The following is a 13,121-nucleotide window of genomic DNA, read 5'->3' on the forward strand; positions in this document are numbered from 1 at the left end:
CTTCGGAAACGCTTGGATTTGGCTTTTGCTTGTTGATTTCCGGTTTTGAAACTGAAAATAAATCAGTGATTCTTCTTCTTCTCACTGATTCCGTTTCTTCATCTTCTTCGCCGGTTTAGAACTTTGCTTCTTTCGCTCTTCTTCTTCCTCTGTGATCAGCGCTTGAGCTTGCTTCAATGCGAGCTCGCGTTTGGAATTGCAGAGAAACGGTCAATTCAGTGATGAAGATTCCACAGAATCTCTGAGAATTGATCCAAAAAATGTTGATTCTGATGAAAATTAGGGTTTCTAGAAAACGGTTAGGGTTTTTGTTCTTGGTGTTCTTGAGAAATTCTGAGAAATTTTCTGTTTTTGATCTAACTGCTGAGAGAGAGAAAGTTAGAATTGTGTTTATGAGTTGGCGTGTGATTATTGCTTCTGAAATCTGACTTAATGCTTTTATAGCTGACATGTGTGCATTGGAACCAATAGGAAACTGACATGTGGCATCTGAACTTGTATGAAAGAGGCACGGCTTTGGACTTAAAAAATGAACTTTGGACTTTTCTGCAAAAATAAGAACTTGAGGACTAAACTGCAATTGTCAAAAAGGACTGAAATGAAAATTGGAAAAGAAACTGGACTGAAATGCAATTTTGGACCTCTTCGAGGACCAAAAATGCAAAAATAATAAAAACAACAAAAATAAAAAATAAAATTGGTAATTTGACCAAACGTAAAGCGAAACACAAATAAAATTGACAAAACGGACTAAAACGAACCAATGGCCTAAATGAGGTACTTCAAAGTAACCTCCCCATGCCAAAATTTTATGTGAAATGACCAAAATGCCCCTAGGGCTAAAATGACCTAAACAGAATCAAATTAACTCGACACTGACTCAGATGCAAGTTTGAAATGAATTTAACAAGGCTTACTGATGAAATGCAAAAAAAAACAATCTGAAAAAGACTCAGAGACAGTCACAAGGATGAAAATGGGTCCCACTGCAGGAAACGACCAAAATACCCCTCTGTACGACTTTTTGCAAATTTTGAAATAAACTATAGAAAAAAGCAATGTAATGATTCAGAGACACTTTTGAATGACTTATAAGACAAGTAAAGACATTTCAAAAGGTTTTATGCAAGAAAAACATAGGTAAAATTGTGATTGAAAAGACTGCGAGGCAGAGACAATTTGAACTTGTGCAGTTGAAATTTAATATTTGACAAAGTTTGAAATGCAATTGGGCCCAGTAATTTTAGGTCCAAAAACAGGGTGTAACAACCCTTTTTTTTCCGTGGTACGATTCTAGATTTTGAATTTAGTAGTTTTACTTGCAAGAACACCGTCCCACCTAAAGTAGAACATATTTTGGCGAGTGCCTTTTTTAGTAAAAGTGTTCAAGATATGGAAGTGAAGTTTGAGATGACCAAAACACAAAGCAATTTTTGGGTGTTTACAAGTAGCACATGATAAATATTTTCTTCTAGATATCCATATTGATGGGTTAGGCCAACATATGTCATAAGTTAAGTATCGTACTTTCCTCTGATGTCACCTCATGATTTCCTTTTTTTTTTTTTTTTTTATCGATGACATGTGCTCTATTTGGCGTAAGGCGTGTCTGGATACCTTTAAGCATCACACAGTTTATTGTAAGGATCTTCCCGGCTTCAAATACAAACATGAATTTAGGGATGTACTTTTTTATAAATTTAGGTGGACGAGGGTATCTATGTAGAAGGAGACATCTATGAACTTCTTAATCGATCCTCAAGAAGGAAGGTCGAAACGTTGACCAACAAATGTTATGGTGTATGGCTGGGTAGAAGAGAAACGAGCAACTGTGGACTTGGATGGGGTTTCCTCGTTGTGGGATTGGTGATTGGGGTCTATACCATGTGACACGCAAGCCTTAAAATTGCTTCAAGCAAAGTGGTCAAATATGACAAAACACGTTTTCACAATCAACATATTTTTATATCATTTGCATTTGATATTTTGTCTTCCTAACACAAGAGGTTGTTGACCTTCTACAAAGAATTCACCTTAACCTATAAAAATTGTATTTAATCGTCTACCTGTATTTCTATATAAATTCTCACTGAAATAAATATGATTATTTACTATCTCATCTTGTTCTTCAAATAATAATAATAATAAGATTATATCTCTAACTTTTCAACACAAACCTCCTTCCATTTAGAGATTGTCCCATTCCTATGAAGCCATATTTTAACACAGTAGACAAACACATCAAATGACGGGTTTTTTGTTCTTCCTTCTTTCCCCTAAATGAAGTTTTTTTTTTTTTTTTTTTTTTTTTTTTAAATTTCTTCTTCCTCCGAGAATTTTTTTTTTTTTTTGAAAGATCTTCTTCCACCAAAATTATATCATTCCCTTTAATAATATTGTATAAATCAATTTTAGTCGGTTAATTTAGTTTCTTTAAAAAAAAGTATATTGTATAAATAGACTTCTTTGACTCAATATATTATGCTTTAAACATTTTAGTTTATACAATTAAACATTTTCTAACCAAATAAAATATAAAACAAGAAAGAGAATTAATTTATTTGGGTAACCCAAAAATAACTTTTTGAAGCACCATTGTCAATTCACAAATTACAACCGGATAAAAATTGATGCAACATGAAAATAGCAATCCGCAATAGAAATACGAGTTACAGCACCATGAGATTGATATGTTTAAAGATGTGCGTTTTAGGCGTTTATTTGAGCTAGTAGTTGAAAAATCATGTACTGTTTCGTTTATTTCAGCTCTTGGGTGGGAGGACGGGGGAGCGGCGTGGAGGTGGAGGAGACGGTTGTGGGTGTTAGAGGAGGATATGTTACGGGAGTGTGTTACATTACTTCGCAGTGTTACTTTGCAGTTTAATTTTACAGATTCTTGGAGGTGGCAGCTGGATCCTTCTGCAAGCTACACGGTTCGTAGTGCTTACCAGCTCTTAACCACTCAGGATACCGCTTAGGTTAATCATGCGGTGTATTTGATTTGGCATAAACATATTCCCCGGCCTGAAAGTTTCAAGTTTTGCTTGGAGGCTCTTGCGGGATCGGTTGCCTACAAGATCAAACTTGTTGGATCGCGACATTGTTACAGACGTTGATGCGGGTTCGTGGCGGGTTGCGATCACTTGGAGACATCTCAACATTTATTTTTATCATGTGACTTTTAGGGCTCTTTATGGCAAGAGGTGCGATCTTTGCTTGGTGTGTCGGGACCGGACCCTCACAGTATCTCCGAACATTTGTATCATTTTACTGATTCGTCGGGTGACTTGCGTGCAAGGCACTCCTTTTTGCAACTAGTTTGGTTACTTTGTGCTTGGACTATATGGAACGACCGTAATAATAAAATGTTCAAAAATGTAGAAAATTCCATATCTCATTTATTAGATTGAAATATATCTTATAATTTTTTAAGGGTGTGTTTGGATTGAGAGTTTAGGAGTGGAAGGAAGGGGAAGGTTCACTTTTAATTTTTAAATTACGAACAACGTAAGATGTTTTATTAAAATAAATTAAGTGTTTTTGAAGTATTATATATAATCATTTATCATGTTGTTAATTCAATTTTCTAAAAATCATTTTATAATGTCCATAATTTTTTTAAAAAAAAAATAAGCCCTCCACTCCTAAACCCTCCATTCAAATACACCCTAAACTTTTTTATTTATGTTGTGCATCTAAAAATCTATTTTTTTAATGCATAAATCATATTATTCCACTTGGCCCCTCAATGCTAAAAACGTGGCTCTTGTCCCCCTCCAAGACTGAATACGAAAATGAACATAGAAGAAGAGATTCCATTCTCGACATTTATCTTGCCAATCACGCACACAAACAAGCATTTAAGTTATCAAGTATTAACTCTAGTGAGTATAAGATTCTTTTCTTATACTCATACAACTCTCATATTCGGAGGAAGCTACATGCTACTTTACAACTAGTCTAATCATATAGTACCTTATTTGCCCTAGACTTGGGACAGACCCAACTCATTTATGCCCTAAATGAATGAATGCATTGCTTATAAAAGAAAAACCTGAATATAAATCTAAACGGTCATATTTTCCATTTAGAATTATGTGGTCATTTCAATATTCCAACAGAAGATTGATCTTGGCATATTATGATCCCAGCCGACATTACTATATGGTATACTAATAGTACAATATTTGATTTGATCTTGTGGTTGAATCGTGACATTTTACCGAACAGGTACTATAAGTGTCGATACCAAATTTCAGAATCTTTTTTGAGGAAGGAAATTTCAGTATCTTGATTACGGACATAATTATTAAGTTCTAAATTGGCGTGGTATTTGATGGACGCAAATATTATAAAACTTCCTTATTTAGATGGCACAAATATAGTAGCATTAGGATAAGTTAAAATAGGAAAATGAATAACGAACAAATGATTGATTAAAGTGATAGAGAATTTGAGCTTCAATTATTGTGTTATGTGATGAAAATTTCGTACTAATTAATATCATAATAACAAAACAAAAGCACAAATTTCGTACTAATTTAGTTACCGAAAGTGTCGACGAAATAAAATTTTACATTTTTTGAATTTTTGTTACATATAACAAAGAATATTTATTATTTTTTATGAGAAAATGTTAAAAATTTAATATGATTCTTATAAACAATGAAATGATGTCTTATAAAATATAAATATTGATAAATAACTCTTCATTTCATAAAATAATCGTTAAATTGTAAATATTTGAAGCAGGAGTACCGGTACACCTCAATTTGTAAGGTGTACCGTAGAAGTTCCCCTAAAATTAACATTTCAATAAACTAATTATATGAAGAAAGAAAATAAAACAAAGAATTACATTATTTATTTTTTACAGTAAACAACTCATTCATTAGATATAAAAGGATTCATCAAGACTTGGATCCTACACTTCTAGCTACTCCAACAAATTAAAGCCATGAGCAGCAAAATTTTCGCATCTCTTTACAGAATAGCATTAACATTAAACAGACTAAATAAAAGTTGGTTAAATTATTTTTTTGTCCCTTAACTATGCTTTTGGTATTATTTGATCCCATAATTAATTTTACGTTCGTTTGAGTCCCTATAGTTCATCTCCTATTATACAACTTGGAGGGTAAACCTTTTGTTTAAGGAGTTGTACTGTTATGGATCGTACTTTAATTGATGGTTTATACCGTTTCAATCTTGATGTTAATTTTGCTCTACATGAAGGTCAATTGGAGAAAATTAATAGTTTTGGTCAAAGAAGAAGTGCAGAAACAAAAAGTGTCATTTGAAACATATTATTACAGTTTTAATAATAATAGTAACGGATCTGTTAACTAAAGCTTTACCGTCCAAGACATTTATTGACCTCATCCAAAAGATGGGAATTATGGATGTGGTCTATATATGAATGTACATGTATGGTTTTAATGCTCACATTGCATGACACATGTGAATTTAAGGTTATGTTTTTATCTATTTTCTTCTTATCCACATGATATGGTATACATTATGGTTTTGTTGTGATAACAACATGTGTGTTTGAAAAGACATGAAAAACACAAATTAAAGTATCTTTATAAAAGTATCAAGAACATTAGAGAAATCCGTATAATGGGTTCGGGTATGTTTTCCTATCTCTTATAGAAATTTATGGTATAGTGGAAATCATGATATCAAGATCTTAAATGAAAATTTGCTAACAAAATATAGCCATTAATCACACAAATAAGGAGCGTCAATGGTCATCTAAAAAACTAGAGAGGATGGGGGGCATATCTAGTAGGGCGGATTTAGACTTTAGGTATATGTGGAGTTAAAATTTTAAATAAATAATAATACAAACAATTTTTTTTAATCGACAAATATTATTACCTCATTGTTTGATACAATACATTACAATGAAAATCGTCTCCTATCCATTTGTTGAAAATGAACTAAAATGATATCATTGCTAATTGTTAATAGAACATCTCTTTCTATATAAGTTACAAGACATTCATTTAACTGTATGAAAGTGAGTGAGTGTGTTGAATGTGTTCTATCTATTAAAAAAAAGAAATAAATAGGGAAAAGTATGTGGAGCTATAGTTCCACATAACTCCAACATGGATCCGCCACTAAGATCTATACATTTGGTTCATGTGGGACTAAAATTTCTTCATCCTATAAAATATAACAATGACATTGTGAGCATAACAAACAAACAATTCAATGGCCAATTAAGAGTTACTCCTTCCATCAAAATTGTGAGCGTAACAAACAAAAGCCATGAAAATAGTTGAACGATGATGCATTTAAAAGCCTTTATTATCTCTGTTCAACATATAATGATCTTTGTTGCTTCAACTTAAAGCCTATAATGGTCTTTTGTGTTTTATTTATTATAAAAAAAAAGAAAAGAAAAATATGAAAAGTGGGCGGGGCTATAGCCACACATAGCCTCAACACGGATCCGCCTCTGAGAGGATGTGAGTGACATTTTAACAAACTATAAGGAAGGTCAATATAATTTACCCTTTACATGTTATACTAAAAAATGACAATTATTTTTTTTCTCAAGTAATCATCCATAAGGGATGCTTCCAAAAGATTACATTCCATTAAATTTAGGGCATTACTTTTTCCACCTTATGAGTATCTCCCATGTCCTATTCGAATTCTAAAATTGAAATGTTTTAATGTGTTTTGGAAGATTTTTATGAGGTGTTTATGCTATTCGGATTTAATAATCCAAATTGCATAAGGCGCATGAGAAATCAATACGGTGGAAAAAGAAGTGTTAAATTTATACATACAGTAATCAAACCAATATAATTTCAGAAGAAACATTAGTTACTTTTTTTATTAATGGACTCTTCCCCAACCCAACTTCAAAAGGTAGTATATCGGATTTGTAAAATATAAAGATTTGTGCTTATATAACCATGAAAGTCCAAATAAAATTCATAACAAGTCACATATGCTTTGTATATTGATTTTGATGGTAAGTATAGGACGATTACATTAGAATTAGAGTAATGGACTTGCAGTGCATTCCTCTATTTTATGGAAAGACATTCTAAGATAACTGTCATATACCTGACAACTATTTTAAAATGTTTAGCACTTTTTTTCAACAATGTTATATATGATATGATTTTTTTTTTTTGACCGGGATTTGAACCTTAGACTTTACATATATTATGCATTGTCCCTACCAACTGAGCTAAGCTCATGAGGGCATACATGATATGATATTATATTGTAGGTGTATTTAGTGCAATATTTCATAATACATATGTATCAATTAAACGTCATTGGAACTTAATACTGATTTTTTTTCTCTTCTCCTAGAGCTAAATTTAGCATACCAACTAATCTTTCACTAAGTAATGCTAATGCTACTCTCACCTTCACACTCTTACTGCAAAAATCTGAAGTGATCCAAACAACATAGAAAGCAATGCTATTTGGTCATCTTTAATGAAGATGCATATATGAATTTTTAACTAGAAATTGTTCCCTTAAGTTAGTACTTATACACAAATGCCAAATTTATATTAACAGGAGAATTGGCCCTTAGTTTCATATAGACTATCTTCCTTGTAACAATGTCATGGAAACATCATTATTTGAATGCAGGTTACTAGTTCCCGATGAAGAGTCGCATTGACGCGGATAAAAGGCAGGTTCCTTTGGATTAGGCAATGCTTTTTCACCATTCAGCATTAGAACTGCAGCTGACATGTCTGGCCTATCATCAGCTTTCTCTTGAACACATAAAAGCCCTATCTGAATACATCTCAATATTTCAGCTTCTGCTCCAACAGTGGAATCGCGTAGCGATTCTTCTATCAGCTCCAACGGCGTTGTTTCGCTCCACAATCTCCATGCCTAAGGATACAAAAGTTAAGATAGTGAGTTTTGAGTTTACTTTTCAATCAGTGTTATCAAAAAGATATAGTAACATAATAGTGCTACAAAATGTTATTGTTCGGCGATAAACAATTTAATGAAAATGTTGTCAAATGGCTTTTTGCAATACGTGATTGACAACACTGCTTTGAATATGCCAATACATATGTTGTTTCAAGTGGACTAAATCCTTAGACTTACATATCCAAGAAGATCAAGATCATCATAGTCACAATATTCCCGGTTCTTGTTTCCACTAATTGTCTCTAGTATAATAACGCCAAAACTAAAGACATCAGATTTCACCGAGAAAAATCCACGTGTCGCGAATTCTGGAGACATGTAACCACTGAAACACAGTAAAGAAAAAAAGGATACTGGGCTTAGAAAACATGATAGTGAATATTTATAGTTTATAAAGAAACAAATTAAAGTCATCAATTTAAGCATACTTACTAAGTTCCTACTATTCTTCTTGTTTCTCCTTCAGCTTCATCTCCCCATAATGTTCGAGCAAGACCGAAGTCTGATATTTTAGGATTCATATTTTCGTCTAGAAGAATATTGCTGGTCTTGAGATCTCTGTGGATAATCCTTAATCTAGAATCTTCATGAAGATAGAGAAGTCCTCGAGCAATCCCACAAATAACTTGGAATCGTCGAGTCCAATTCAGTAAACTTTTTCTAGTTTGATCTGATAATAAAAAGTTTCCGGCTTAGTTAGAAGAAGAAACAAATTGATCAAGGTACATAAAATCAAAACAAATGATGTATAGGAATAATTCTCCAACCAAAAATGAAGTAGTCCAGGCTTCTGTTGATCATGAATTCATATATCAAGAGTTTCTCATCGTTTTGAACGCAACAACCAAGTAGCTTTACTAGATTTCGATGCTGAAGATTGGCAATTAGCTTAACTTCATTTATGAACTCTTTTGGTCCTTGTCCTGAAGTATTGCAAAGCCTCTTCACAGCTATATCTTGTCCATTTTCCAATTTACCCTAACAATCATTATTTAGAAAGTTAGAGAAGCTAATGCGAACAAATTTCGATTAGCTTCTAGCTGATACAAGTTTTTCAGTTATCAACCTGTTAAAAAGCTCTTAAAAGTTTATAGGTGTTATGGATAAGTTAAATGAAATAGCTTATAAAAAAGTAGTGGTGCAGAAGTTAATTTTGAACTTATATAAGTTTAAAATACTCATGGTTACTATAAAATTATCCTAACTTTTTCTTTCCTACAAGTACTTCTATAAAACTATACCAACATTACATTACTTCGCACCAACGACATGGTTACCAAAAATAAATAAATATACCCATTATACCTTGTAAACCGGTCCAAATCCTCCTTGCCCCAATTTATTATCAATCGAGAAGTTATTGGTTGCAATAGCTATAGTTGATAATTCAAATATTGGTATGTCAATGTCTTCATTCTTTTTGTTGTCAGTGTGATTGCTCAAGCTAAATACTTGGTTCTGCTCTGAAAGGATAGAAGAATGATTGACAATGGTTACCAACCATAATATTATATCAGAACTTTTTTTTACTCTTGACCCTCCGATTCATGAGGGAAAGGAGCCATGATAATTTGGAGTTCAACTAGGTTGTATCTTAAGTCTGCCGAATAATTATTTCAGTTAAGATTCAAATTCGGATTCTCATGAACGGTTTTAACTGAAACTCATCAACCATTTAAGACCAACCACTTAGTTCATTTTACCAGAGAGGATAGTTTCAATTATTGAACAATCATTTATACATAAACAAAATAAATCAGTTTAAAATAACTGAGATTACCAGGGTTCTCTAGTTTCCTCCTCTGATTGCGATGTATGGCGACTCCAAGTATGACCATGATCGCAATAAACAAAATACAGCCTACTAGAATTCCTGCAAGTTTCTTCTTGTTCAAGCCTGTGCTATGGTCTGATAGATTAAAAGAAGTGTTAGTTAACACACCAAAGTTTTGAGCAGGTAAGAATTCCAATAGTTAACATCAAAAAGCACTTCACTGTCAAAAATTTATAACAATAATTACATGCAGCCATGGATTTCTCTGTATAATAACTAATATTGAACAAATTAGGCTTAGAATGAGTTGAATGCCACATCATCAGAATATTAAATGGAATAAAAATATTAGCAGTTTAATACCTAATTCTGAAGCTGCAACTCTTATGTAAAGGTCTTGTCCTCCAGAGGGTAATTTTCTGACATCCAAAATGTTATTAAACCAAAGCAAGCAGCCACTTCCACCATCTCTGACATCTAAATTTGCATATGCTGTACAAGAACAGTTTCTGATACAGAATCGCTCACATTCTTCGAGGTTCATGCTCTTATTAAACCAAGATTTTGATGTATCTGGCAACTTCATTCCCATACGTTTCAAAAAGCGATCCCTGTTGTCACAATCTAACTGAACTCTCCTAACACAACCATCAGTCCAATTTTGGGAACTCCACTTTTCCTGAGATTTTGGAATGAAACCTTTAAAACATTCACATATTGGAGAATTATCAATATCACAATTAGAATTTGCACCACAAAGAGCATAATTATCGCACTGATCCGAAGGACCAACAAAGACAAGTTGCCAACTCTTTGTCTGATCGGACAACATGTAACGCGATACTTGACCGATTGGAGTTAGCATGTACCTTGAAACAATGGACTTGTCCAAAAGTTCATATCCATAAGAAACTTCCTTTTCAGTAATCACAAATGAAATATTGAAGGATTTGTAAAGCGTCGTAGAAGAGATTCCGGATAAAAAATTTCCATTCCATGAACCTACTCTAAATAATAATGTGTTTCTTTTTTTAATCACTACTTGAGGATAACCATTAATATCTATATGATATGAATACAAACCAGTAGCAGGATCTTGCGTGTCTCGCCAAGATACCAAACTTGTATAATTTCCAGTTAATAAGTTACTTCTAATTCTCATACCTGGAATCAAAGTATCACTAGGAAGATCAAAACTTTGCCACAAAATTTTATCCGGGTCGATTTCATCTTTTACAACTAGATTTCCAGTTTCCAAGAGCTGCAAACTTGGTTTTACTGCTGTTGTTGATGTATTAGATGACCATATCATAACCTCTTTGGAATCGACAATAACAAGAGTTCCTTTATCTGTAAGATTCAAAACTCCTGATGAGTTTCCTAATGGAACATCTCTATTTGCTATCCACACAGGAGTTTTTGGTGAAATGTCTTTGTACCATATACCAAAATATTGAATATTTGAATCTCCAAAGTTGAAGAAACCTGCTTCAAAAGTCTCATTTGTAGAGATTAAAGTCTCATTATGTTTGAGAGATTGTCCTGGAACAATGGTTTCTAAGGTATTGGACGTTGGGATGAAGTGGAAGACAAGGAAGCAATAAACTAGCACCTTGAAGCTTTCCATTCATTAGTTCTTGCTTAAAAAGTTGGTCTAAAATATCCTATAAATGTTGGCTTTTTTTAACTATAAATTATAAGCCAAAATCTTCAAGAGTAGGTTTTGTATTTGAATTAATTGACAGGTTATTTTGTGCTTTGGTTAGAGGGTCAAAGCATATGTATATATCTACATTAGAGGTCAAACAAGGTTTCTTATTTGTCAATATAAGACAACAACATTAACTTCTGGCCACAGAAAAATCATAACTCCTCTTAGCTTACTTCCTCCCATCTTTATTATAAGATAAGATGAAAAATAATTTTTTTTTTTTTATCAAAATCAATAGAATCATTAACTATTGCAATTTTTAAACACTTTTACACAAATATCCTTATAGAAAATTACGAAACATTAAATACATCCATTAATATCAAAAATACATTAAATGAGGGGTAAAAAAGTCATTTAACTAATAACTATATTTTAAAAGTTGTAACATTTTTTTTATAAATATGATTAATTTTTTTTTGCTTAAATGCAGTTTTACCCCCTATTTTGGCTTAATTTGGATTTTACCCCCTATTTTATATTTTTCAGAATTTTGTCCCCTCTAAAATATTATAATATATTCCACATCAGCGAAAATGAATTCAACTGTGGCAATGGGGGAAAAAATCCTGTAAAAAATAAAATATGGGGAGGGATAAAATTCCGAGTTTTAAAACAAATGGGTAAAATAAAAATTAAACCAAAATAGAGGGGTGCATTTAAGCTTTTTTTAATTTTTCTTTCTTAAACTCCTATTTACAAGGGTTATAAAACTTTTCACATATATTAAAACAAAAGATAAACATGGTTTTTTGAGTTTGGTACAATTAGAAAGTCACACATATTTGTACTTATAATTTTAATCAAAATCAAAATTTCATATAAAATACCGTCCATAATTTACACGCATTAGCGCAATAAAAAAAAGCGAAAAAGTAGAGATATCCGTCTTTTCACTAGTGTTTATAATGGGAATGCATCCTATCATATAATATGAGGGTCCATTAAAATCCCCACAATTGCAAATGAGAGAGAATTTTTTTTTTACCGCAAAAAGTGAATTTTAATGGTTGAGATCTAAACAAATGAGAGAAAAATTGAGAGAATCCTCTTCTATTTATAATATATACTATTAATCAATGACTACATGGACATATATATCAACATGTTTAGAGTCTCAAAAGTTAAAACAAATTTTATTGTCATACCTTTTACAATAAAAAAATAACACAAGGCTTATGATGATCATAAAAGAGTTATATATAATCTTGACATTTATATAAACATAAATTGGTCATTAAGGATCAAAAACAAAATAAATAAAAAATTGTGAGGATGAAAATAATTAATTTTATTTTTTAGGAAATATAATCAAAATTCGCTATATTTATAGGGATGGAAAGCTTATTTAACCCAAAAGAAAAACGTGGTTAGACTTGCTTATGACTTTAAATTTGATTTGTCAACAATTGAAGTACTTAACATATAAATTTATTGCTTTAATTTTTTTTTAAAACGGCAAAATTTATTAACAATCAGGTTTCTGCACAAGATAAACAGAGACGGGCCAAATTTTATTGTTTCGATTATTTTTGATGAAATGAAGCAAAACTGATTTTTCAATAAGTTAATCACTTAACAGAGAAATTGTATTGCTTCAATTATTTTTAATGAAATGAAGCAAATCTGATTTGTGAAACTAATGATTATAATAATAACAATCTTTTAGCTGAGATAACTTGAAATATAATTAAGGCCAAGTTGCAT

General features: G+C 31.9%; 1 protein-coding gene across 1 annotated transcript; it reads right to left on the minus strand.

Moving 5' to 3' along the window:
* Positions 1-7,242: 7,242 nt before the first annotated feature.
* Positions 7,243-11,417, minus strand: LOC11405755 (G-type lectin S-receptor-like serine/threonine-protein kinase At4g27290). The gene is made up of 8 exons (XM_039830723.1): positions 10,067-11,417; positions 9,710-9,838; positions 9,235-9,392; positions 8,697-8,907; positions 8,362-8,599; positions 8,107-8,254; positions 7,507-7,884; positions 7,243-7,450 (listed from the first exon to the last, which is right to left on the minus strand). The coding sequence occupies exons 1-7, from the start codon at positions 11,328-11,330 to the stop codon at positions 7,585-7,587; spliced, it is 2,448 nt and encodes an 815-aa protein (XP_039686657.1). The 5' UTR covers positions 11,331-11,417; the 3' UTR covers positions 7,243-7,450; positions 7,507-7,584.
* Positions 11,418-13,121: the final 1,704 nt, after the last annotated feature.

The sequence above is a fragment of the Medicago truncatula genome, chromosome 2 (genome assembly GCF_003473485.1).
Source record: "Medicago truncatula cultivar Jemalong A17 chromosome 2, MtrunA17r5.0-ANR, whole genome shotgun sequence".
Lineage (NCBI taxonomy): Eukaryota > Viridiplantae > Streptophyta > Magnoliopsida > Fabales > Fabaceae > Medicago > Medicago truncatula.

Coding starts and splice junctions, on each gene's coding strand:
- LOC11405755 (XM_039830723.1), bottom strand. CDS start 11,330: ATGGAAAGCTTCAAGGTGCTAGTTTATTGCTTCCTTGTCTTCCACTTC. Junction 9,393..9,709: donor GAGGAAACTAGAGAACCCTG/GTAATCTCAGTT, acceptor CTATCCTTTCAG/AGCAGAACCAAGTATTTAGC. Junction 8,255..8,361: donor AGAAGAATAGTAGGAACTTA/GTAAGTATGCTT, acceptor ACTGTGTTTCAG/TGGTTACATGTCTCCAGAAT.